Source organism: Liolophura sinensis, chromosome 13, assembly GCF_032854445.1.
Source record: "Liolophura sinensis isolate JHLJ2023 chromosome 13, CUHK_Ljap_v2, whole genome shotgun sequence".
NCBI lineage: Eukaryota > Metazoa > Mollusca > Polyplacophora > Chitonida > Chitonidae > Liolophura > Liolophura sinensis.
The window spans coordinates 17,963,855-17,989,508 of NC_088307.1; the positions used below are offsets into that span (position 1 = coordinate 17,963,855).

The window sequence follows — 25,654 nt, forward strand, 5'->3', positions numbered from 1 at the left end:
ATGGCGAATGCTTCAGAATTTCCTGGCTTCTCAACACTCTGGTCTAACGTTTCCTCACCCCCTGCGGCTAAACCCCCGGGGGTGATCGTAGTGACTAATATGCCAGAGCCTTTCCCCTTAGCGGTGACGGTCATCGCCACACTGATTGTGTCTCTGGCAGCGGTTGTGGGGACGTTCAGTAACATCTTGGTCATCCTGGCTGTGTGCGTCAGTAGGAGCCTGCAAAATGTCCGCTCTGCCTTCATAGTGAACATGGCCATAGCGGATCTCCAGGTTACCGCCATTGCTGACCCCTTCAGCGCCATCGGTAAGTTCTGGCCAGATTTATTTATTTATTTATTTACTTGATTGTTGTTTACTTAGGGTATTAACTTACCGGTTGGCAGCCTGAACTGTGATGTGGATATTGGCTTCACGTGTTGGAAAGTTGGTCAGTAACTTGCCAAAGGTCGGTGGTTTACCCCACCCATAACAGATCTGCACATCGTATTGGTGGAAGAAAAAGAGGTATTCAAAGAACTATAAACTGCCCAAACGGCCATACGAGTGTCACAGATCGCTTATTGTCACCAAGGCTCCACAAGCAGTCAGGACGTGTAAACCCACAGATGCCGACTCCAAATATAAAAAATTATAGCATGGCTAGAAAAACCTGAGCAGCGACGACGGTGTGATAGTTGACAAATGGTAAGCGGTAAAATCTGCCCAGTTTTCAAATTTACCTCAGTTAGGGGTTTATTCCAACTGTTCATGTAAATGCTGAAATAGTAGGAACTTAGGACTTAGGAATCAGGTACAAAAAAATAAGACGACACTGGACTACAATTACTTAAATCGCTGTGTTGGCATCACATATAGTAAACAGCAACATGAGACCAATACCAACGAATCAGACTCCGAAGTCCACGAGCAGAATCCTGGTTTATGCAGGAATTCAATATGAAGACTACAGCATGCAGAATAAGACCAGAGCAGTGACGACAGTGTTATAGTGGGCACAAATTCACATGCAGCCGATGAAGTCCGACCTCTTGTCAAACTTGTTAACGTTTTATTTTAACTGTTCAATTTGTATATGCTTAAAAAGTAACAAAGTACATATCCTGTAGAACCATGGTTTAAGTTGAGTTAGGTAAAACAAACATTGATTATAGGAGCAATTATTTTAGACGTCATGGGGCCATCTTACGAAGCAGTCGCATCAAGCATCTATTGAAATGACACGTCACCATTGAAATTGGCTTTTCGATTATCGACCTAGAATGTGACATCTTGTTGACAATATGTGTACGAATGTTTCTTTGTTTTGTGTGTGTGTGTGTGTGTTTGTTTGTTTGTTTTTTGTTTTTTTTTGTTACTGTTGTTGTTTTTGTTGTTGTTTTTTCCGTTTTTTTTATATTTATTCCAATATATAGCAGGCTTTGTTGACTTGGAACTTTCTTATCTTACTTTGTCTTAGAATAATGTATGTAATTATATGAGGTTTGCTGTTTTGCCCCATTTTGTCTTCAATCTAGGGAACAGACAGTTATAATTTTGTCTGTTGTCGTCTCTATTTATGTCACCGGCCCGGATAGCACAGTTGGTAGAGAATCCGGTGCGGGAGCTGTAGATCCAGGATCAACCCTGGGTCGAGTCACACCTAAGACTTTAAAAGAGGAAGTTGTAACTTCAGCGTGAAGGGGATAGTGCAACAACTGGTTGACCCGTATTAGTGTAATGGCTCGGGTGTTACTTACCTTCGGTTAGCCGTCTCAGTGAAGCAGCACTAAATAAAAGAGCGGTGGAAATCCGTCCTGCATCAAGGAGGCACATTACACGTACGTGCACTCTAAGGATTCTTTCGTAGTCATATGACTGAAAGATTGTTGAGTACGACTTTAAACCCCAAGCACTCACTCTAAGACTTGCTTACATCGTGTCACAAGTATTTACTTCATTTCCGCGTATTGGAGACTAGCACATTTTTTTTTACCACCAACATTTATATCATGTTGTTATATAAGTGACATGCTTATTGCGTTATAACATTTTAACGTTTTTAGCATTGGATATTTTCTTATTTGAAATGTTCCGCCAGTATTTGTCTCATTTTATATTACCGACGACTTGGTTATATCATTTTGTTTTTTATTGCGTCTTGTTTTCTTTTTTAATTTTGTGTCAGTTTGGTTATTGGTGCCAGTAGTTTGACCAACCCAGTGACAGACAGACACACAGACAGACACACAGACAGACAGACACATATACAAGCAGACAGGCACTCACAGAGACAGACAGACCCAGGAAGATAGGCAGACAGAGACACAGAGAGACAGTCCGACTGACAGACACAAACATTCAGACACACAGACAGACAAACAGACAGACACACATACCCACCTCTTCTGGCCGTACGTGGGAAGGTCTGCCAGCAACCTGTGGATGGTCGTGCTTTTCATCTAGGTTCTGCCCGGTGTCCTCCCACCATAATGCTGGCCGCCGTCGTATAAGTGAAATATTCTTGAGTACGGCGTAAAACACCAATCAGATGAATAGTCACTGGCATATTCTCTGCATGTACATGTGTTAAAAGCCCATGGTAATAAAATAAGTGACTACAGATGACAGTGTTAACCTAAACAAACGACAATAAAATCCTCTCATAAGATCTAAAGCTGGTTAAACATAGCTGCTATTATCACCATATAAAGCGGGCTGTTAGCTTGGCCAAGCTATATAACGTAAAGCCCTCGAATAAAAGTAGTCTGTCTTTGTTTGTTTGTCGGGTAACTTATCCCTCATCATCGCTCCGTGGTCTTCGTGCTCGCATGCACGGATAAGTTTGATCCTGCCGCCTCCGCTAAGAGACTCTTAATCACATCGTATTCAATGCTTGTGGTCTTCGTTTTATATTCCACGGTATGGAATTATGTCGTGTGGATTAACCTCTCACGAACTGAGAGGATTTAATGGCACTTAGAGTAGATCCCAAACATCAAAGTCATCCAATGGGTCGCCTTTATATCAGGCATTGCTAAGTGATAGCTCACATCTACGTGAATCTCTCATGCACGCTTATAACCCAGTGGTCATGGCACGTCGAACGAGCATTAAATCTATGACGATGTTGCACAGCAAGATGCTATCTCCATCGTGTGGACAAGTAACAACAGCGAGGAAAAGGCGGAGGGGACATTGTCAGATTCGGCATGTCCGTTTGGTCTTAACAGTCCACTGTCTTTATGCTGAAGCCGTTTTATACAAAACTTCGGGGAATTAAGGTATATTTTGCACTGTGCATGACTGTAGGCCTATTCAGTGCAAAATCAGTGTACGGCCTCAATAAATGATAAGCTTTTCCCCCCTCATCATTGGAATGTAATGATTGTGAAAAAAAACATCTTTCATTCTATGTAGACGATCGGATATTTATTAATTTAGTTGATTGTTTGTTTGTGACAAAACAACATTTGTTTTTGATGTTGATTTGTGTTTACCCCCGTAGGCCTACTCAAGAGTAGGAGCCTTGTCCATTTAACGTAATTGGCTGTAAGCTGTGTAGTCTCTTGATAACTCCAGCCTTTCCAGAGTACAATAGTCTATTCAGCTTGGACCCGAATCCCCATTGTCATGGGAAAAGATACCCCTTTCTTTACTTTAATATATGGATGCGATTGGTTTCACGAGTGGAGAAACTGGGAGTGTCCGCTAGAAGCTAACACAATTCATCAAATGCTTGACAATATAAGGAAGACCTACAGAAAAACCAGAGCAGCGAGGACAGTGTGATATCTGGCAAATGACCAAACGTAACCGGTGAAATACGGTCCCTGATCAATTAACCTCAGCAAGGGTTTTATTCTAGCTGTTGTAAATGCTTTAACAGAAGCATATTTCACACCTCGTACCACGTAGCAAAAAAACTCTATGGTATATCAAACAACAACATGAAAAATAAACCAGAACAGCAAAGAAAGAGCGGATAAACAACTATGTACGTAAGCAGTTTAATTCGGCTTTTAGTCATTTTGTCTCCGTCACAGTTTTATTGTAACTGTTAAACAGTAGGAACTTTCACGTCCCCTAGTACTATGGCGTAAGCAGAGATAAGTAAAATTTGTTCATTTGGTTATTATTTTTAATTTATTTGGTTTTTATTTTTAATTTATTTGGATTTTTACGCCCTACACAAGAATATTTCACTTATACGACGACGGCAAGCATTATGGTGAGAGGAAACCAGACAGAGCCCGGCGAAGAATTAGATGAAACAAAATTTAGTGCTGTTAGTTACAGTTCGTTAGACGTCATTTGGTCCAGAGTTATTCAGACTCCAAAAACTGAAAATATCCACAATCGAACCCGTTCTAGCTGCATTCGAGTGTGTGAGGTAAAGTGACACGAGACCGTATTTCACCGGTTACGTGTGACCATATGCCAACTGTCACATTGTCGTCGCTGTCCTGCTCTTTCTCTCTATGCTGTAGTATTATATACTGTTCGTCTGCAGGTGGCAGAGAAATGCTTTATCGGATTCTCTACTATACAGTATGACTGTATAAACCAGGATTCATATCTCGAAGGCACCGTCTATGATACGATCAAACTCCAACATTCTGACGAGATCTCAGTGTTTGAGGGGCATTGGTGACAAGCGGTCGACAAAGCTCGAGTAGCTGTTGATGCACTCTGACGTTCGCTGGAGACCACTATTCTTTCACAAATGTGGCGTGGAGATTTGTACATCACACATACGAAATTTTACTTACTTGTTTGATTGGTGTTTTATGCCGTACTCAAGAATATTTCATTTATACGACGGAAAGAAGGAAGGAAAGAAGGAAGGAAAGCGGGCAAGGCCCGGGGGAAACCCACAACCATCCACAGGTTGCTGGCAGTCATTCGGACGTGCGACCGGAGAGGAAGTCAGCATGAGCCAGACTTGAACTCACAGCGACCGTATTGGTCACGTACGAAAGTTCATCAGTATCTTGGTAGGAACTCCGGTGTTCTCCCCCCATATAATTAATCGTCATGGTATAGGTTAAAAATCTTAAGGATGACAATCCAATAAATAAATAAATAAATAAATATATAAATACGATTCGTGAATGCTTTTGGTGAATTGATTCAGTGGAACCAATTTTATTCTTTTTTTTAAACTGATGTATCGGTTATTACACGCTTTTGTCTTCAAGACGTCATTGAAAGCTACTGACTATATTCACTTCTACAGGTAACTATCATCCATCACAATTATATCATTTTTTTTAAAAAAACATTTTCTCTTCGCACGATTCCGCCCTAATTTTGTGCTTTGTGTGCTTTTCTTAGTTTTTGGGTGGATTGTGCTAAGGTCGTTTTCTGAACTGGTCTTGCGATTATTAAACTTTAAAGTCCACCTCAGTTCACGACTGGTATACAAATGTCTATTTCGATTTATACACTCGAAAAAGTAATCTGTTTTATTTTAACAGAAAGTTTGTTATCTGAGTGATGCTAGAATGTATCCGTTATTACAAAGTATAACATTATATTGTGTCATACTGAACACAATATCTTGTTCGCCTAACAGAGTCTTTATGTTGAATTAATAGAATGCGTGTGGTACATTTCACAGAACTAACTGCCGCAGCAAAAACAGAGTACATTTCAACATAACTCAGGCAACGGATTTTCTGTTAAAAACAGATTAATTCTTTGAGTGTCGATTTAGGAATTAGACTGGACTTATTTTATCGGTTGACAATTTAATCTAATATGGATATTTCGCTGACTTTGTCACACTTTCATTGTCTTTCCATTTGTTTTTTGACAGCAAAGGTTAAAGGAAAGGCCTGGTTTGACGCTAGACCTGGTCTCTGTGACGCTCTGGGCACGTTCTGCACAATGATCTGCGTGACATCACTGCTCAGTCTGACAGGCGTTAGCGTGAACCGCTACATCCACATTTGCCACTTCCAGTTCTACGACCGGATATTCACACTGCGCAAGACCGTTTTAATGTGTGCCTGTTGCTGGATCATAGGGGGCGTTTTGGTGATGCCGAACCACTTCGGCTGGGGAGATCTTCGGTTCGATACCAAAAGCCTCGGCTGTATGTTTGACCGAACTGCGGATTACAGCTACACCGCCTTCTTCATGCTGTTCCTCGTCGGTGCACCGCTCCTCCTCATTGGCTACTCATTCGTGCGGATTTACATGAAGGTCCACAAAACTCGAATCCAGTTGGCCGGTCACGGCTCCAAGTCCAGCCGCATGGACTCCATCAAACTGGCAAAGACGCTGTTCGTCGTGTTTTTATCCTTCACCATATGCTGGTTGCCCTTTATGCTCACTCAGGTGATCGACAAGGGCAACCAGCTCCCTGCCTGGTTTTACTTGTGGGTGACAGTCCAGGCCCACATGCACTCCAGCTTTAATGGCCTGCTCTACTGTATCACGAACCTGAAATTCAGGAAAGCTTACGCCCAGGTTTTATGTCTTGACAGATGGATGGGGTCAAGGAGGGTAGGGCCCGAGAGTGGAGTCACCGGAAGTTACTCCATCAACAACACAACCCTCTCTACCATTGAGTCGACATTCCACAACGGCGGGTCCAATACCTTGAAGGTCCCCAGTCATCGGTCGATCAACAATGGGAAGTCGCCGCTGAAACCTGTGAACGAAAAAGGGATGCTGTGAAAAAAAAGATGAACGCAACCATTTGCACATAACCATGGAAAACAGAACATCTGTACGCAAATATGACTATTTCTGTCGAGTACCTAAGACATTGTAGGTAGCAAATTTTCCTTAGAAATTTAATCAGGTTTTGTGTAAGAATGCTATATCACTAGAAGTTAACAATCTACTTCATGACGTCAGAAAACGCAACAAATCTCTAACTTTGATTTCAACATTGATATATTTCAATGAAATCAAATTGTTTAAACTTTATGATTTCTGATTCCATGTCTGACATATTTTAAACTTTTGCAGATATTATATCAATGCTAAGATACATCGTATTTCAACTCGGGTGTAACTCATTTCGTATGTGGCACACATTCATGATTTACAAAAAACATCGGAATCGGAATTTTCCGAAATATTTCCTTTTTTTCTCTCCCACAGAAAGTGGTGTATTTATCTAGAGGATTGCAACTTGCCAGAAGCATATATTGAATATGACATCTCATAACCATGGTGGGAATATATGATACATAGATATCAAATTGTCCTGTTATCATTGTTAAGAATAGAGGAATTTTCGAATATTTGATGACAAATGTGTTACCACTGAATTTTCCAGCACGTATATGGCACAGGAATAAACTATAGTTTCTCCCATGTAGTATAGCAAGACAGGATGCCTAAAGATATTGGAGGTTAACAACTCTTCGTGCCCATAGAGAGAAAATGGTGATCGCAGCTCCTGGATGTATAGCTAGCGGAATTTCTTGACAATGACATTTTGCTCAGAAAAAAAGGGGTTGACTTGAATTGAACTAAGCTGAATTTCTTGACAATGACATTTTGTTCAACAAGAAAAGTGTTGAGTTGAAATGAACTAAGCTGAATTTCTTGACAATGACATTTTGTTCAACAAAAAAAAATGTTGGGTTGAAATGAACTAAGCTGAATTTCTTGAGAGTGACATTTTGTTCAGCCAGAAAGGTATCGAGTTGTGATGAGCTAAACTTATTCTTGGCGTGATGACTGGTATATGGATGTACACATACGGTGAAACAAGATGCCTTGATGTTGTTATGCCCCACTTACAAATACATTTTGTTTCTGTTGATGGATGTGCTGTACGTTTGCACGTGTAGTATTCCGCACTTGCACGGTTTAGGTTTTTGTATCACTGAGCGAGTGAGTATTATTATGGTATGGAATAGACCGTGGGAGTGTCCAGTTACTCAACAGTGTTCTGTTTTCATTTAGATGTCTTTAATACTTAAATCAGTACAAAGACACAACAATTGGCGACGAGAATATCGCCAGAGCATTGGACCTGCCTGCCGTACCTCCATTTGACGTCCACGATGATCAGACGAGCCTCGCACAGCGATGGGAAAAGTGGGCCAAGCGTTTCAGGTGCTACACCGTAGCTACCGGCATCACTGATGCTAAACACAAACGTGCCGTTCTTCTGCATTTGGTTGCAGCCGACGTCCAGGATATATTTGAGACTTTCAATGACACTGGCAATGATCACGACACAGCTTTTGCCAAATTGTCTGAGTATTTCAAGCCGAAGCAAAGCATTCACTACGAGCGTCACGTTCCGTAATGCAGTACCAGCTGAAGGCGAGACTACCGATCTCTATGTGACAAGATTACGATCCCTAGCTCAGAACTGTGAATTTGGTGATCTAACCGAGGGCGTGATCAGAGATCAAGTAATAGAAACATGTTGTTCTAATCGGTTACGGAGACGTTTTCTGCGTGAACCTGAACTAACTTTGGACAAACTCTTATCCATTGCACGCACTGTAGAAGCGTCTGGACAACAAGCCAACAAAATTGATGGTGCTGTGAGCGTGAATAAATTGACAACAGACGTTAATTCACTCCATATCAATCGAACTGCTAGATCGTAAAACACAGAAAGTACAGGTAGAGCGAAACAGCCGTCCAAGTGTAATCATGGCTACCAAGCACGGGAAAATCAAAACCCTAAGTCACACAAAAAACGAAAACGGACTCAAAATGGCTCTCACAACCAAAATCAATGTTACAGATGTGGTGAAACTTCACATAATACCAGAGACTGTCACGCGAGAAACCACAGGTGTAATCGGTGCAATTTCATTGGCCATTACCAGGTCATGTGTAAAAGACAGCCATAGAATTTTCTGCCTCCCCCAAATAAAGGAGGGACCGCTGGACACGCGAATTTCGTGCAGTCACAAGTCAATGCAAGTTCCTCTTCAGACGATGAATATGTGTTCATTCTTCACAGCAACAATTCAAATGGACAGATCAACGTGAATATCGCGAACATTAACGTGCTGATGTTAATCGATTCTCGAACAAGCGTTAACATTGTTGATATGTCCGCGTGGGAACAAATAAAGAACACTGGTGTAACATTAGAACAATGCTCAAAGAAAGTGTTTCCCTATGGTTCGACCACGCCCTTGGAATTACTGGGAAAATGCAGCGCAAACGTTCGTTTCGGAGACAGAACCGCGAAAACCGAATTCTTGATAACGTCAACGAGTACCAGATCACTGCTAGGTAAAGAGACCGCAACTTGGTGTATTGAAAATTGTACGCGTTGAGTGACAAAACCAGCCAATTAAGGAACATATACACAGACTGTTTCACGGGTCTTGGCAAACTGTCCAACTATCAGTTGAATTTACATGTAGATTCATCCGTCAAACCAGCTGCGCAGCCAATTAGGCATCTTCCATATTTCGTACGAGGTAAAGTCGAAAAACCGAAACAGTTACAGGGCCTTGACGTAATCGAACTAGTATCCGGACCGACAGAATGGGTTTCACCGTCAATGCTTGTCCCCAAACCAAATGGTGAGGTTAGGATTTGTGTAGACATGGTGAGACATGCGCATGGTGAGACAGCGTCACCCGATTCCGAGGGTGGACGACATTCTACATGAAATGAATGGCGCAAAAGTCTTCTCCAAGATTAATCTTAAATGGGGATATCACCAAATCGAGTTGAATGAAGAATCGCGTAACATCACAGCGTTCGTGACTCACAAAGGCTTGTTTCGATACGAACGGCTTATGTTTGGAATTTCCGCCGCACAAGAACTGTATCAACACGTAATTAGTCAACTTTTTGAAGGGCGTGAGGATGTTCGAAACTTGTCCTACGATATTATCGTATGCGGCAAAGACCACAGTGAGCATGACCAACGCGTGGATGCAAGCCCGGTTGGTCTTGGAGCGGTTTTGGGTCAACAGCAGCCAGACAGTGAGTATCGACATGTTACGCCGTATTGGCCTCAAGCAAACAGTGAGATTGAGAGACTTAACCGGACTCTATTGAAAGCGATTCGAAAAAGCCACACGGAACGCAAAGATTGACGTTAGGAACAATCGACATTCCTAATGGCTTATCGCAGTACACCCCATGTGGTAACCGGTTTGAGTCCAGCTGAGATGTTATTCAACAGAAAAATCCGAACAAAACTTCCGTCTCAGCCACTTACCCCCGAGCCGCCGCAGTCGTTCGACACCGAGACTCTACCCAAAAGGAGAAAGGGAAACAGTATGCCGACAAACGTCGTCGCGCGAAAGTTCAAACATTCAAAACTGGTGACCGAGTTCTACTTTGCCAGAAGAAGTTCAGCAAGCTGTCCGCAACGTTCGAATCGACGCCTTACACTGTTGTAAGTTAAAACGAGCAACATGATTCGCGACAACCGCGGGAAGTTCAAGAAACGCCATGTGTCCTTCTTCAAACTGTTCAACGGAAACAACCCAAATTCCGAGTGGTTAACCGATCAACAGGATTCCGATAGTGAACCCGAATTGATCATTCCTTGATCATTCAGATGATGACTTACCACAACCTATGAATCCGCCTGTCCCGAGTTCCATCTTACCTGAATGACTATGTCTGACGCTGAGAGCTCTAACTTGGATTCATGGACAGGGTGGTAAACCGTGAAATTGGTGATCATGTGATAAATGCGTTTATTTCAGATTATTAACTGAAACAGTCAGACTGTGAACTATCGTTTCATTTAAAGACTTTATTTGAATGGTGATTCAGTGAGCTAACCTTGAACATCTATTTCAGTTAATGGTGGAATTGCAAGTTGAACTCTATATCGTTCCATGACTAACATATGCCAAATAGTACATGTTTACCTGCAACGCTCAAGGGACTGTTAGAGCTTGGACTTGAAAAGACTTCAACACACACATTCTTTCTAGTTACATGTGCTTAAAAGTTGTTCTTGATCAACCAACATGTTAGTCGAACGTAATGACGTTTTCAGGTTAAGCCGGTTTGAATTGTTGTTGTACTTTGAGTAATTGTAATTCTTACGATTGAGTTAATTAGTTTAACGGAAGGTTTTATCTTAAACAGGGAGGGATGTAGTGTTCCACACATGCACAAGTTAATTTTTTTATCACCGAGCGAGTGAGTATTATGGTATGGAATAGACCATGGCAGTGTGCAGTTACACAACAGTGTTCTGTCTTCATTTAGATGTCTTTAATAGTTAAATCAGTACAAAGACATAACAGCACGTTGTTATGTATGACTATTTAACGTTTTCATGTACTGTTAGCCTGCGGACCTTTGTGTTAAGCATAACAGGCCCTGTTATATATGTACAGCGCGGACCGGATGGAAAGCACCTTGTTCAATGCTTTGTTTATTTCACTGGCTGTTCATTGGCTGTTAATTCTGTGTTTAAAAATAGTTGAATCCACCTGGGACGTATATAAGCCGTGTTTTCTGTGCAGAGTGGAGGTATTTTTGCTGCATCCACTGGGAGCCAGGAGAGTGTGCGACGCTCTCGTATCGAGTCCATTATATTGATATGAGCTGGTGATGCCAGTTTCATTTGGGAGGACAGATTTTTATGCCGGCACCGTTTGTGTACCACAGTAGTACTGATGTCTGGTTTATGTGAATTTCTGCGGAAGTCACGTTTATTGGTGTTCGGATCTTTATTATGATTATACAGTGTGGACTGTGTAATTTGTTTAACACGCTGACCTCACCTGACCGACAAGGTCGTCAAGGACTCTAAACTGAAGTTTTCAGTTTTGCAAAGGACGTTCGTTCTGCCACAAGGTGACATTACTCTACGTCTCTGAACGGTGAGTTTGTGAGTTTCTGCGGGAGCTGTGGCCGTTCTAAAGTGGATTATACCTCCATGTCTGTATTTACCCTGTGTTGTGCTCTGCGGGTGTGACGTCATTCAAAGGCTTGACTGTTCCAGTTCTGTGTAACCTGTGTGCTGTGTTCGCGTTCGCTAACCTAGCGAAGTACCTGACTGGGACAGTTTGTGACTTGTGTGAATTGTGTGTTTATCCCATGGTCTTTACGTTGGATCTCCTGGAATACGTTCCTTGGGATGCAAAGGTGAACTGGAAACTTTTAAAGACCGGTAATACGGTCTGATGTGTATGTTTTTTTATGTTGTTGTGTATGTTTTTTTTATGTTGTTGTTGTTGAACTGTCTGTAAAACTGTACGTCTCATTTTATATATAAAGCCATTGTTTACATTGTAATATTGAGTCACTGAGTCTGTTTTCTGTTGCTGTTTACAATACCGTAACAACGTACCTTAATCGTATGAGCAAACTATCTAAACAAACTAGTAAAGTAAAACTGTTTAGGTTTGGTACATACGTTTTCACCCTTATTGTAACGATCTTATTTATTTTTGGAGAATATCTCCTTTTTGGAATTTTTAATTCTACTCACGCCAGATGTTTTACACCGAGCAGTTACTTGGTGAGAGTTCACCTGACACCATTTCCATTTAAAAATGGCTGAAACATGAATTTAGTCAATACTTTAAAAGCACGAAAGCACAGCCGCTAGAACGTCTCGGGGCGCCGTCACCGCAGTCAGTTCGTGAAATTTCTCATCTTTATTTAATGACATGAAGTACGGTATGTCATTAAATATTTATCATAAAGTTTCTGCTATTAACGAACGCAGAAAAAACACTAATTATTCAACTTTTTCATCTGCTTCTGCAACCAATATTTTTAAACATTCTGAGATAGCTTGGCACAGTTTCAGGAAGCTTGCATCTTTATTGACACAAAAAAATCATAAATAAACGAAGTGTCTACTATAACGAAAGTAGAAAAACACTGTAACATTTTGATTAATATCTGTATTTCTAAAACGCGCGTGTCTTTAATGTGGTTTTATGGCAGATGTCACGACAGAACAGCATTTTGAGAAATACTAGACCAGTGACGTCTAATAAATCGCACTTAACATCATTCTACTTTTTTAACAAATTTTGCTCAAGCCATGGTGCTAGGGGCGTGTAAATTGCTACTATTTATGCATTTACATGAACAGTTAGAACAAAACCCTGAACTGTATACGATGTAAATTGAGGTAAATTGTCAAGAGGCCATATTTCACCAGTTACGTGTGATCATTTGCCAGCTATTATAGCGTCGTCGCTGCTCTGACCTTACTCTCTGTGTTGTACGTCTTTATTACATATGTTTAGTCGTCCATTTAGTCTTGTGACAGGAAGGGATTTCTGTAGAATACAACTATGGCTTCGCTGAGTCTTATCCCTCAGTGTTATATTGTCCCGCGGGTTGGTGCTTCAGGGCTAATTGCAGTTCCGAAGGACTTTCATTCCGCGGTATCTTTCACATGTGCCACCAGTAACAATAGTGAGTACAGGACGTCTTGTAGAACCTATTCTGCAGAAAAAGTTTTGATATAGAAGATCTATTTCTGGATGAAACCTTACAGGGTATGAACAATGACCTTATTTTTAACAAGTATACCAGCTATAATAATTACCGCACCTAATACACTTTTTGTATAGACATTGTGACGTTAAAAGGCTTGTTAAGTATTCGAATTTTTTGTACCGTTATATAAAATGACTTGCTTTTTCAACACATTCATTAACATTGCATTGATGTTGATTTTGAACAATTTCTTTGTAGTTCTCACTCTGAGAACCATTTCTGATAGTCAATCCATCATTTATTTGACTGGAATGTTACATCAAGATTATGTTATATGTATGCACATGATTGCAATAAGGGATCATTTCTTCACGTCGGGCTCCAGCTGGATCGAACAGGAATGACGTCAACGCTGACGCCAGACGTGGTGTCAGGGACCAAGTCTGAGATCCGTTTTACAAACTAATTCTGATTTGAAGGTAAAAAATTGTCTAATTTACTGACTTATTTGATTAGTGTTTTACGTCGTACTCAAGAACATTTCACATATACCACTGCGGTCAGCATTAGGCCTATACTTTGTCTATTGAGGGTATAACTTACGTCAAACGTAACTGTTGAGATGATACACACGGTACATAGAGAAACTTCGCAGTGGTAGTTACGTTTGAAATAGTGTAACACCCTTTGTATAAAACGGACACCTGAAGGCTTGGTGAACACTTTTTGAGGTTTTGTTTTCATCAGAAGCGTCATTGTGATAGTAAGCAATAAGTCACACCTAACAGGTGAAATCCGGCATGGTGCTTGGGGATGTGTAATTTAGCTGCTATTTTAGCATTTACATAAAGTTATAATAAAAACCTAACTGAGGTAAATTGACAAGAGACCGTATTTCACCGGATACGTGTGACCATTTGCCAACTATCACACTGTTTTCGACGCTCTGGTTTTACTTTTCTGTGCTGTTGCGGATTTACCTCAATTAGTGACTTTTTCTTTTTGTTCAGTTAAATCTTTGCGTAGAAGCAGACATTCCTATACCAGCGGTCAACCAAAATGAACGTTCCAGGTCAATAATCGCAAGGCGAATTACCAAAATAACGTTCAACACAAACAACCATAAGAAAGTATATGAAGTATGACATTAAGACAGATTCAGGCAAAGAGAAGCAGTCAACAGTTTTGAAGGATGTTGGAAAGACGCGAGGAATGCTCTACGTGACTGAATGAAATCACTGTGCAAATCGTGTACCATGCCAGTATTTAAGCTGTAGAAGATCCAAATACGTATCTCAGTTGCGCTTTGATTGCAACTGTTCATATACCCAACGTGGTTATCTAATTCCCATAGTCTCGGATTAAGCAACTTATACGCCTCCTGTCGCCATGGATTAAGCAAAATTAAGTCAAAAAAAACATGCAGTGGTGTTAATAGAGATTTATTGCATGTCATTTATCTAGAACTTCTCAAAATGCGATCTTTTAATAATCCAGACACAATCTCTAGCTTCAGCACTACTGTGCCGATCAAATACAAAACAGACGTTTTGCAGCTAAGCTTATGTAAATGTTAGTGATGTTATAAACGTCATGTATGATGGTTATAACAACAACGATGGTAAATGTTCTCGCCCATGGGAAGGTTAAAATACATAATGTTATGAAACAAAGACCAGATTGATGATTCTGAATCAGTGTTGTGGCATGCTGGTAATGGCACAATTAAGGGACTTGTGAAGAAAACATTGACTGTTGGCATACCTTGTTAGAAAGGTCAAAAGGTCGGCCCGATGTGTTCCTCCACCATGTCTGTCCTCGTTTTGACATTGGTATTTCTGCTTCCGGAATACGTCGAATTCTATCCCCATGCACCACGTGTCAACTGTTGCTGAATGCCGGACTGTAATATGCGTTTTCGCCATCGCAGTTTATGGAAGATTATAACGAACAGATAAACCACCTACAGTAAGTTTGCCGTACATTTGAAACATTCGCTTGTGGAGGGAAGGCGGGGGGGGGATAGATTTCCTGAAATAGAGGGAGCGATATCAAAACGAAGCCAAACATGGGCGGGGCGTGCTGGAAAAAAGTTTTGACGTTTATCTTTGGGTTTCTATCTAACAAAGTGAGCCGGCGACCACATAATATGTTGGTTTTATTAAGAATACATGTAGGAACACTCAGAGAATAACTTTAATGGAGCACTGTGAGTGCTTCAGTGCAATCTCACCTTCCATCGGGTTAAAGCATTGTGAATTGATACCTAGAACTATGATACATCTCGCCCAGCTAGTGAGGCCCACTGAGATGTAAATGTGAACTAATGTCACTGATCGAATGCCGGGAATCCCATACGACCCACAGAGGGTTTCCGATTTACGACGACAGCCTTCGCAAAGCATCATCGTATACAGTTACTCAAAAAGCGTCTCAAGTTATAGAGAAGGTACGGTAATTAAACAATTTAAGCGACTTGCAAAGAAGGTAGGATATTCATTAAAAAGAATAATTTGTAATGAGGGTGTGGATGGATGAAGAGATTGCTAATATCATTGTACCATGAAATTTTACTTTGTCTTTGACACAAAACCAACGAATTTTATGCAAACTATAGATTCAGTTATGCGTACACGCGATGTGTAGGGCATATCTATCGGTTAGTTACTGTCAACAAGAATTGAAAACGCACGTTTTGAACGATTGAGTCTACGTAGGCGGTGGACAAATCGTGGTGATTAACATCAAACAGCATGCATTGTCAACTTATTCCATTATAATGAATACAAACAGAGAGAGTCAGTGTTTACTATATGGATATCAGTATCTTAAATTAAACCATCTAAGTACACGGTGTATTTCTTATGCTAACGATTTGACGATTTCAGGTAAAGAAGAGCGCAGGCAAGGGGAAGCACCCATGCAATTCTTATTTCAGTTCACAAACGAACTTCACTTCCCAAATTTCGGAAGGAAAAATTTTATTGGATAAATGACATTCCATTACCAGGACCCTTGTTAGCCGTCCTACTCTAGCAACATAGGTCAATTGGGTTGAACGCCTGGACTAGGATAAATGACAGACGAGCGAAAAGTAGGTGTTTTGCCAGATCTCTATAGTCAATTTAGGAATTACGCAAAGTCTTGCAACGTATACGAAATGACATATCCTGTAACGAAGAGAATGAGCCATACGAATCCCTGTTCGTTGATATTGAATTGACTATCAAAAATAAATACCTCGAAGGAATAACATCACCCCCGCCCCGGAAAAGACGTTCAACTCTTCAGTAAAATGCATTTTACTTGGTGACTTTAACATTGACCTTTTTAAAACAGACAAGTTTACGCCCACCACATGTTTCCTTGATATTATGAAATGTAATTACTTCCTACCGTAAATAACTAAACCAACCCATGTTAAACAACCTTGGCGGCCTTGGTTGATAATATTTTCACGAACAGAATTTTTTTTCGGGTATACTACTAACTGATATAAGTGACCATTTTCTTTTGATTCACATTTTTAAGATCAATATTCAACCATTCCCGACACAAGGAAAAACAATTAAAAATACTCAGTGGCATGAGATCCTTGAGAAGGATTATACAAATAAAGTGCTTTCTTTAATTCACTCGTTATTTACAAACATTTACGATGAGCATTTTCCAGTTGTATCATTTCGCTCACTAGAACACAGAATAAATTTGTCGAGAATAACTACTTCGTCCCAACAAAGGAAATCACTATCGAACTGTCACAAACAAACTTAATAAACTAATATCGAGAACCAGAAAAGAATATTATGAGCGTAAATTTAATAAGGCAAATAACGACATAAAAGGTACATGGACGGTTTTGAACGAACTCCTAAGACGAAATAAAGGTGACATACCAACAAATTTTACTAATGAACACAATGACCTCTTGGATAATCGATTCCATAGCAAATAACTTCAACAAATATTTCAGCACTGTTGCAGCAGATCTAAAACAAACTATCCCTGAAACCTTGACATCTCCTCTTGATTTTCTGCAACAAGTATCTAACGCAAATTTTAACCTGTCACCAGTCACACCGAGCGATGTTAAATGTATTATCCGCAAACTACGATTCTCCTGTCCCAGGTACTGATGGCGTATGTATGTCTGTGTTGAATCAGTCTCAGACTATATCTCAGTGCCCTTTTCTCATACAATTAACCTTTCCTTAAGAACTCTCATTATTCCAAAATTGTTTAAAAACAGGTAAAAGACCACACTTTAAATCTGGTGATAACCCCCCTTACGATAACTACAGGCCGATTCCGTACTACCTGCTGTCAGCTAGATTGTAGAAAAATTAGTTGCCCTTCAAATAGTTGGCTTTCTGGACAAAAATGCCATAATAAAAAATACTCAATACGGATTTCGACCTAGCCATTCCACTGCACAAGGAAGTTTCGGCCAAGGAACAGCGCAAATTCAGTGACAAGTGAGCTGGAGTCAATAAAGTTTTACTAAATATTAACAAAACTAAATGCATGATCATTAAACCATACAAGAAATCACTCCCTTCAGACATCCCGAAACTAAAAATAGGCAGCTTTGAAATAGAGTTTGTTGATGATTTCAAGTTTCTTGGCGTTGTTTTCAGCGCTAACCTATCATCGACATTACACGTTATATATATATTTCAATACATACATACACGCAACATAGGAATTATAAAGAAACTTAAGAACAAAAAACACTTCTGATACTGTGTATCTCCCTCATTCTACCCTACATTTTTTATGCAAATGCACTTTGGGGTAACACCTACAGGACTCACCTAAATCCCTTGTATATTTTGTAAAAGCGGACAATCCGCATTATCACTTCCTCACACTGATTTGCACACACCCAGCTATTATCCATTAACTGAAAATCCTAGATTTATTTCAACTCCACACCTTCTCTTGCCTCCAGAATGTCCATAAGTTTATATATAGACCCTTTTACCTGTCAACAACGTTATGCCAACAAACCATTTTTAACGTGCAGTCTAATGTACACTTTTACCCTAAACGAAATCAAAAACTAAATCTCCATAAACCATTCACAAGAAATAACCTCTCCATATATTCCATCCATTCAAAAACTTCCCAAATATCTCAAAAGTATCAACTCTTTTTCTCCTTTTTAAAAATAAATCAAAGGATTGTATGTACATGTATAACGGGATAGAACAAGTCCACCCGTACTTTATTCCTGCATTGCAGTCATTTAAACATTTGTTTATAATCATAAATGTTTATACTAATATCATCTTTATTATATCTTTGTATACATCTGTATTCTGACTGTTTGTGAATAAACAAACAGACATACAAACAAACCCCAAGGAAATGTTGCTAAGAAGCGGCTGTATGCACGGTCATTCAGTGTTTTATTACCTGTAGAGCTACTTTCATTATATGTGTACGTGACAATTAAAAGACTATGTCAGATCTTTGTTCTCGTCCCTGCACGAAATACTTAGAGCTCTGTTGTCCCAGTTATGCAGGTAAATGCTGTTGCGAGATGTTAACTTACGTGTAGTGTTGACCAGTTTGAAGGTTTCTTTGCGGATCACTCCAGGGCAAATTGGTACCATCGAAGTCAACATATGAAACAAGGAACGTACTGCGTGCTGTTAAGCTTTTGTGGACAAACTAGGGGAGTTAGCCATTCTTTATTAATGCATACTCACTCCATCTCACATGTGCTAGCTTAGCCGGAGGTCAACTTACTAAACACAGGACATGTATGCCAACATTTGAAAAGCTGAAATACCGTGACATGCATGGAGATGGAAATCGAACACCGTTCAGTCGGGAACCTTCCATGTACATAAAGTATTTCTGGCCAGAGCTAGTCCATTTTCCATTCTTACTTTTATGATGTGGGCAAGCTAGTATTCATGTATTAAAAGAGTGCAATGTCAGTTTGGTTTGGACCTAGACGTCATTGCGCAGGAAAAGGTTCGACTGCGTATCATTGCAATCATTCCCTTGTGAAATATTTTTCACAGTCTCTGAATGTTGTATTTCCTTGAACGATTTATTTCACACCTTCCTCTAAGACATACATATATGATTTATTTATTTGATCGTTGTTTTACTTATATACACTGAAAAAAACAAATGTTTCTCATTTAAACAGATCTCTGACACAGATAATAAACGGGGTTAACAAATGAATGCCTTGCTGTGAATATCGGACTATTATACTATTTAGAGCATTAAAATGATTCCAAAGTATCAAAAAGCTATAATTTGATCCCTTTTATACATTTAAGAAAATTCATAAACATTTACTTTGAACATGTTCAAGGCATGCTTATTTTTCAGATAAGGGGCCTCCGTGGCTCACTTGGTTAGCGAGCAGGACCAAGGAGTCTCTCACCAATGCGGTCGCTGTGAGTTCAAGTCCAACTCATGCTGGCTTCTTCTCCGGCCGACTGTGGGAAAATCTTCCAGCAACCTGCGGATGGTCGTGGGTTTCCCCTGGGCTGTGCCCGGTTTCCACCCACCATAATGCTGGCCACCGTCGTATAAGTGAAATACTCTTGAGTACGGCGTAAAACACCAATCAAACAAATAAATCAAATTTTTCAGATACACGCGTATGTTTCATAAATATATTGACTTATTTTATAAATATCCAGTATTTTATAAATACTCACATTTATAGCATAAATGCAATAATTTATAAATTAAATTTTGTAAATTGAATGGGTTTATTGCTTAACCGGAATGATTTAAACTTTTCAATGTATATGATCAATATTATAAAGCGGTCTTATTATCAGTTGTTTGATAAACTTGAACGCCCAAGAAACAAACACTGAAACACGTCGAGATCCCTCATGACGAGTACATATGCCCCTCCCCCCCCCATTAACTAAAGCGCCCCCCCCCCCCCCCCCCGCCGCAACTAATTGAACAAATTCCCCTACTACCACAGAGCGGCCGCTCTCGACCGCATAATGAGCTCTAACAAAGGGGCAATACTCTGCCATGGGCGCTATTATAAGGCAGCAGAAAAAACTTAATACGCTCTTGAGTCGAGAGTAACAATGATGACAGAGCATTCACATATAAGGGCGAATCTGGAATAGTTGATGAGATATCTCGCAAAAACTTAAGTCAAAGACTTTGCTCGGCTTTTGGTGAGATCGATGACACTCATATAGTTACACAGACAAGTCAGTATGGGAGCAGCTACTATATCTAACTGTAGTAAGATTTTAGTTTTACTTCAGTTACTGTTATGGACAAGTCAGTAGAGGGAGCAGCTATTAGATCCGACTTTAATGAGATCGAGATTAACCCAAATATTCCCTTATCCAGGAACTATCGTACACAAGCACCTTGGCTTTTAACAATGTCTTTAATTCATTTCCATCAGACAGGGGTCCATCGATAAGTGTATAAATAACACTGTAAATATGTCGAGATACCTGAAACGGTCGTCAAACACCAATGGCATCAATAAAACACAGATTAACTCACCTGTGAAATATACTTAGGTTTTGCTTGTGATTTGATATAAACCAATATAAATACTCAGATGGCCGTGCAGATAACCGTACACAGCCAGGAGAAACCAAGCGCACTTTGCCTTAAACCTGACACACCTACATCCTGACTAAAGGCACCGCCCAAACCAACAACAGCTGGGTTTAAGCCAATTTTGACCATATCTCTGACTTCGGCTTCGACCGAGGTATCTCCAGGTATCTTTATGAAATCTTCTAGTATAAAAGAGTACAGTACATGAGCAGTGATGATAATTGACAACTGGTCACACGTAACCTTTGAAATGCGGACTCTTGTTAATTTACGTCAGCTAGGGTTTTTTCTCTAATTGTCCATGTCAATGCATAAATAGTAGCACAATTACTCGTAAAATAATGCAGTGATGTCAATCGCAATTTATTACACGTCACTGGTCTAAAAATAATTGAAATGCTGTCTTGTGAAGAAACAATCACATGAAAATCACAAGGGACTAGACGTCCAGGATGCTAACTTTAACAGCAGAGCTTTTTAACTTTTGTGATGGTAAATATATTCAAAATGTAAAACCTTTATTTTTGATGAATAGGACACGAATTCATTAAAAATTGTATTGATATACTGTATATAGAATCTGAGAAATCTTTGATAGTCGAAAAAGATTAATCCTCGATTTTATTGGATAAGCTGTCCGTGAGGTCTGGGTCCGACCAATCAAATACAGGATTCGTGCGATTCAAACGTCAAATCACTGAACATTTGCCTGACTCTTTACCGGGATTCCTTATATGTGAAAAAAATGTCCTTGTAAAATGACGGTGTGGCGCCGTCTCAACTAAGGCAGATGTTTGATTCTATTTCAGGATGGGTTTAAACCTGTGATCTCATTGGCCAAGGAGTAGGGGACTTCCGTCGGTCATGGAGGGTACGTGGCTGTGGAAAGAAGCAGAGTGAATATATATGCACATAAATTTAAGTCCAAGAATAAAGCTGATTGCATTTGTTAATACCAAACCCACTAGATAACAACTACGCGCAACGCTCTGAGGCAAAGCCATCGAGACGTTTCTGTATCAGAACCGGGTCAAGTTATGGCCGCTAGGTGAGATTGTCTGCACACCAGTCCACTACCCCTCAACCCCCATCCCTAACCCACCCCCACACCTGCCCCTGGGAGCTCCACCACCCAGAAACAGTAGCATACACAACGATTACACTGAATGATTGATATACCAAGAGTCAGAAGTCTATGTCGTTTATATTTTGCACTGTTGGTTTTCTGACAGACCGCTCAAAGCCGTCTAAGCACCGTGCACGTAAGTGATTATGAAGCGGTTTTGCACGCGACAAGTGGTCATCTTCACTGGTGGGTACACCACACACAACTTTACATCAAGAGAATAGGCGTATTTAAACACTTATTCATTGACATAAGGAAATGTAGTCCCATACAAATATCTGATGCGTGGCCCGAAGCCTTAATTTAACGACTTATATACTATAAGCACAACGTCCATTTTGTACCCTCATGCCTATTTGCTTTTTCACTTTTGTTTCATCTTTGCTATGTGCGTCAAATCAGACATTCGTATACCAGCCGTCAACCAAAATGGTCGTTCCAGGTCGCACGGCTAATTCCCAAAGCATTCTTTCAACACAAGCCACCAATACACTGAGAAATTATATAAAGCATGGAATTAAGATTCGTTTATACAAAGAAATGAGTTTTCAGTAATAATGGAAAGAGTCAAGGAAGGTTCTAGGCGAATTAATTAAATCATTAAATCAGTAAGCCCTAAAGCTGTTTCTTAAAATTTTTAATCTTAGCCTTTGAATCTACATAAAGTACACCTCGGCCCACCTAATGTCATTGTTTACCATATGTGATGGCATCACAGTATTTTTGAGGATTTCTAGACCAGTGCATGGCATCTAATAAATAACCCTATGCTTTAACTAATCCTGCTCCGAACCCTGGAATAAAACCCTAACCAAGATAAAGTGACAAGAAGCTGGATTCCACTGGTGAGCATTTGCCAACTGTTACACTGCCTGCATTGTTTTGGATTTACACTCTGTATGCTGTAGCCCTGTATGCTGCAACAATACGCCGTGATTGGGTAGGTCGACGTAACTGACCACAAGTTCTCCAAGCTGTTTAAGTCAGGCTGCCATAGCTTGTGATGTTATTCCTGATCTATTTTACTTTTGTCATCTAAGTCCAAGAGAACTCTTTGTAATAAAACACAAATTTTGAGGCAATTTCTGACTTAAATCTAAGACAGTTTCTTATGTCAGACTTAGTCTCAGCTTGTGATATTATCCTTTGAAATTAAAATCTAATTTTCATTTTAGTTATGAAGGTATAGGAAGTCCTGGTACAAACACATAAATTCCTAAGACAATTCACAGTTTTCGTGCAGTAAACTGTTTTGATTTATTAATTTTATTTATTTGACCGCTGTTTTACGTCGGACTCAAGAATATTTCACTTATTCAACGGCGACCAGCACTATGGTGGGACAAAACTGGGCAGACCGGGGGGTGTCTGCAAACCCACGACCATTCGCAGGTTAAACTGTTTTGAAGTTAGGGTTAAACCAGAGCCTAAGACAGCTTTCGTGATTCTGGCCCTCTGCCTGCTGTACAAGTCTGCATTGAGCATGGCTTGATACGAGGAAATGGCATCAAGGTAATATTATATAAAAGACTACAAAGAGTAAAACCAGAAGAGTGGCGACGGTCGCCGCTCGCACATTACCGGTGAAATATGGCCTCGTACCAATTTAATTCTTTCATGGTTCATTCCGATTGTTCATGTATGTGCCAAGAAAGTAGCTATTAACACGCCCTTAGTATCATGACTTAAACAGAATTAGGTAAAAAAAAACAAAATACAGTGATGTTAACTGTAATATATTAGACGTTACCGGTCACTGTGACACAAATAGCTTTGCAGCCAGCGTTTGACCCGGACAAAATATAAACTAGAAACAGTCCTTTTATACTACGGTGTTAAGATTAGTCTTTGATGGTAATTGCGTGTTGCTGGTTACACTTTCACAAAACTTTGTCAATATATATTTCATAAGCTTTCGAGTGAAAAGTGCTGTGGTATGGCACAAAATTAACCCAGTATGCAACGTCTTTTACGAAAGAAGGCAACGAGAATTTTGATTTACGAAGCTTTGTGGAAGTACTTCCAGGTTGACTGATATACCTGGGGAAAAAACCTTGACATATACCCTTAGTGTATAAGCTGGATTCGAATCTGTCACCTTACAGTTGCCTACATCCACACAATGATTGCATATAGGCCTAGGGGAAAAACCGACACCGAAGCTACGTTTTGAAGTCATATCCGGGCACCCTGAGTTCCTTCGCCCGTAAAACGGACAGCCGTTCTTATATGGCGTTAAAATAAATAAACATATATACACGAGACTACGCCATGGACCAATGGGGTCGCATGTTTGAGTCCAGCTCTCGCTGTTTCCGCTGCAGCTTTGTCAAGAGTTTCCTCCACGGTTTCCTCCTCATAAATCTGACGGCCCCCATGTACATTGCAAGTTAAACATTCTTGAGCGCGGTGTTAGCCACCAATCCAGTAAAAAAGTAAATAAGCATAAGGCAACCGAGAAGAAGAATTTGGAGACAAATCTGCTAACAGTCTAGTGGCTTACATTTACCCCAGGGGACGGGGTGAATAGATAGTAATCAGCTCTTGTTAACCCACGCGGGGGGGGAACAAGGAATGTAGTTGAATAGCCTGAACAATAGTACTGTTCAGTTTATCAATAATTTCCTACTCACGATCCCTCCGGTTATCCAGGTAACACGCAATATTATCATGCTGTCAAACATCATTAGAAAATGCTCAGTTGGTTAACACGCTAGTGCAGCGTAATGACTCAGGAGTCTCTCACCAATGCGGTCGATTTGAGTTCAAGTCCAGCTCATGCAGTCTTCCTCTCCGGCCGTATGTGAGAAGGTCTTTCAGCAACTTGCGGATGGTCGTGGGTTTCCCTGGGCTGTGCCCGGTTTCCTCTCACCATAATGCTGGCCGCCGTCGGATAAGTGAAATATTCTTGACTACGGCGTTAAATACCAATCAAATAAATAAATAAATCATTAGAAAATGTGAATGTGAAATCATGTTAGTTTGCGTACATTTCTGGGTAAATTGTTTCGATCAATTCATGGCAGTAGTACTAATCCCTTTCAACAATTCAACAATTCTGTAATAGAATAGGTATAATTTTGTTTAAGGTAACGGTTTTGTTATTTTGAAAACTGGAATGTTATTGAAGGCTATGTGGCAGACGTATTAACATAAGAATGTGCTAAAATTAACAGTATTTACGGAATTGCAAATATGTGAACTAACATAGCATTGTACATTGTCTCTTCAAATACATTTAATTCGGAATACATTCAGAGCAAAATGATTTTTTTTAAATGCAGACCAATATTATTTTACAAACAGTAGGTTCGTTCTACCGTTAAATGTGAGTTATTTCTCATTGGAGAAAACTGGGCAGTACCACGGACAGGAATCCAGCATGAGATGGACTTGAACTCACAACAAGTTCATTGTTCTTGAGATCTTGGCGGCAATCATCGTCATTTTATCAAATCAGACACTTAGCATTATTATGTTTAATTCTCTCGATCCAACAGACGGGAATGACCTATTCACCCGGTTTAAATCTGATGAATATTAATGTAAATACAATATCCAATCAGATAGTAGTTTCCCTAATGATGG

The 25,654-nt window shown here is 40.1% G+C and overlaps 1 protein-coding gene across 1 annotated transcript; it reads left to right on the top strand.

Moving 5' to 3' along the window:
* On the top strand, nt 1-6,666 carry LOC135480938 (melatonin receptor type 1B-B-like). The gene is made up of 2 exons (XM_064760869.1): nt 1-307; nt 5,801-6,666. The coding sequence occupies exons 1-2, from the start codon at nt 1-3 to the stop codon at nt 6,664-6,666; spliced, it is 1,173 nt and encodes a 390-aa protein (XP_064616939.1).
* Nucleotides 6,667-25,654: the final 18,988 nt, after the last annotated feature.

What these genes read in the sequence shown, in the direction of transcription:
- LOC135480938 (XM_064760869.1), top strand. Translation starts at nt 1, where the DNA reads ATGGCGAATGCTTCAGAATTTCCTGGCTTCTCAACACTCTGGTCTAAC. An exon ending in TGACCCCTTCAGCGCCATCG is followed by an intron (nt 308 to 5,800) that starts GTAAGTTCTGGC and finishes GTTTTTTGACAG; the next exon opens with CAAAGGTTAAAGGAAAGGCC.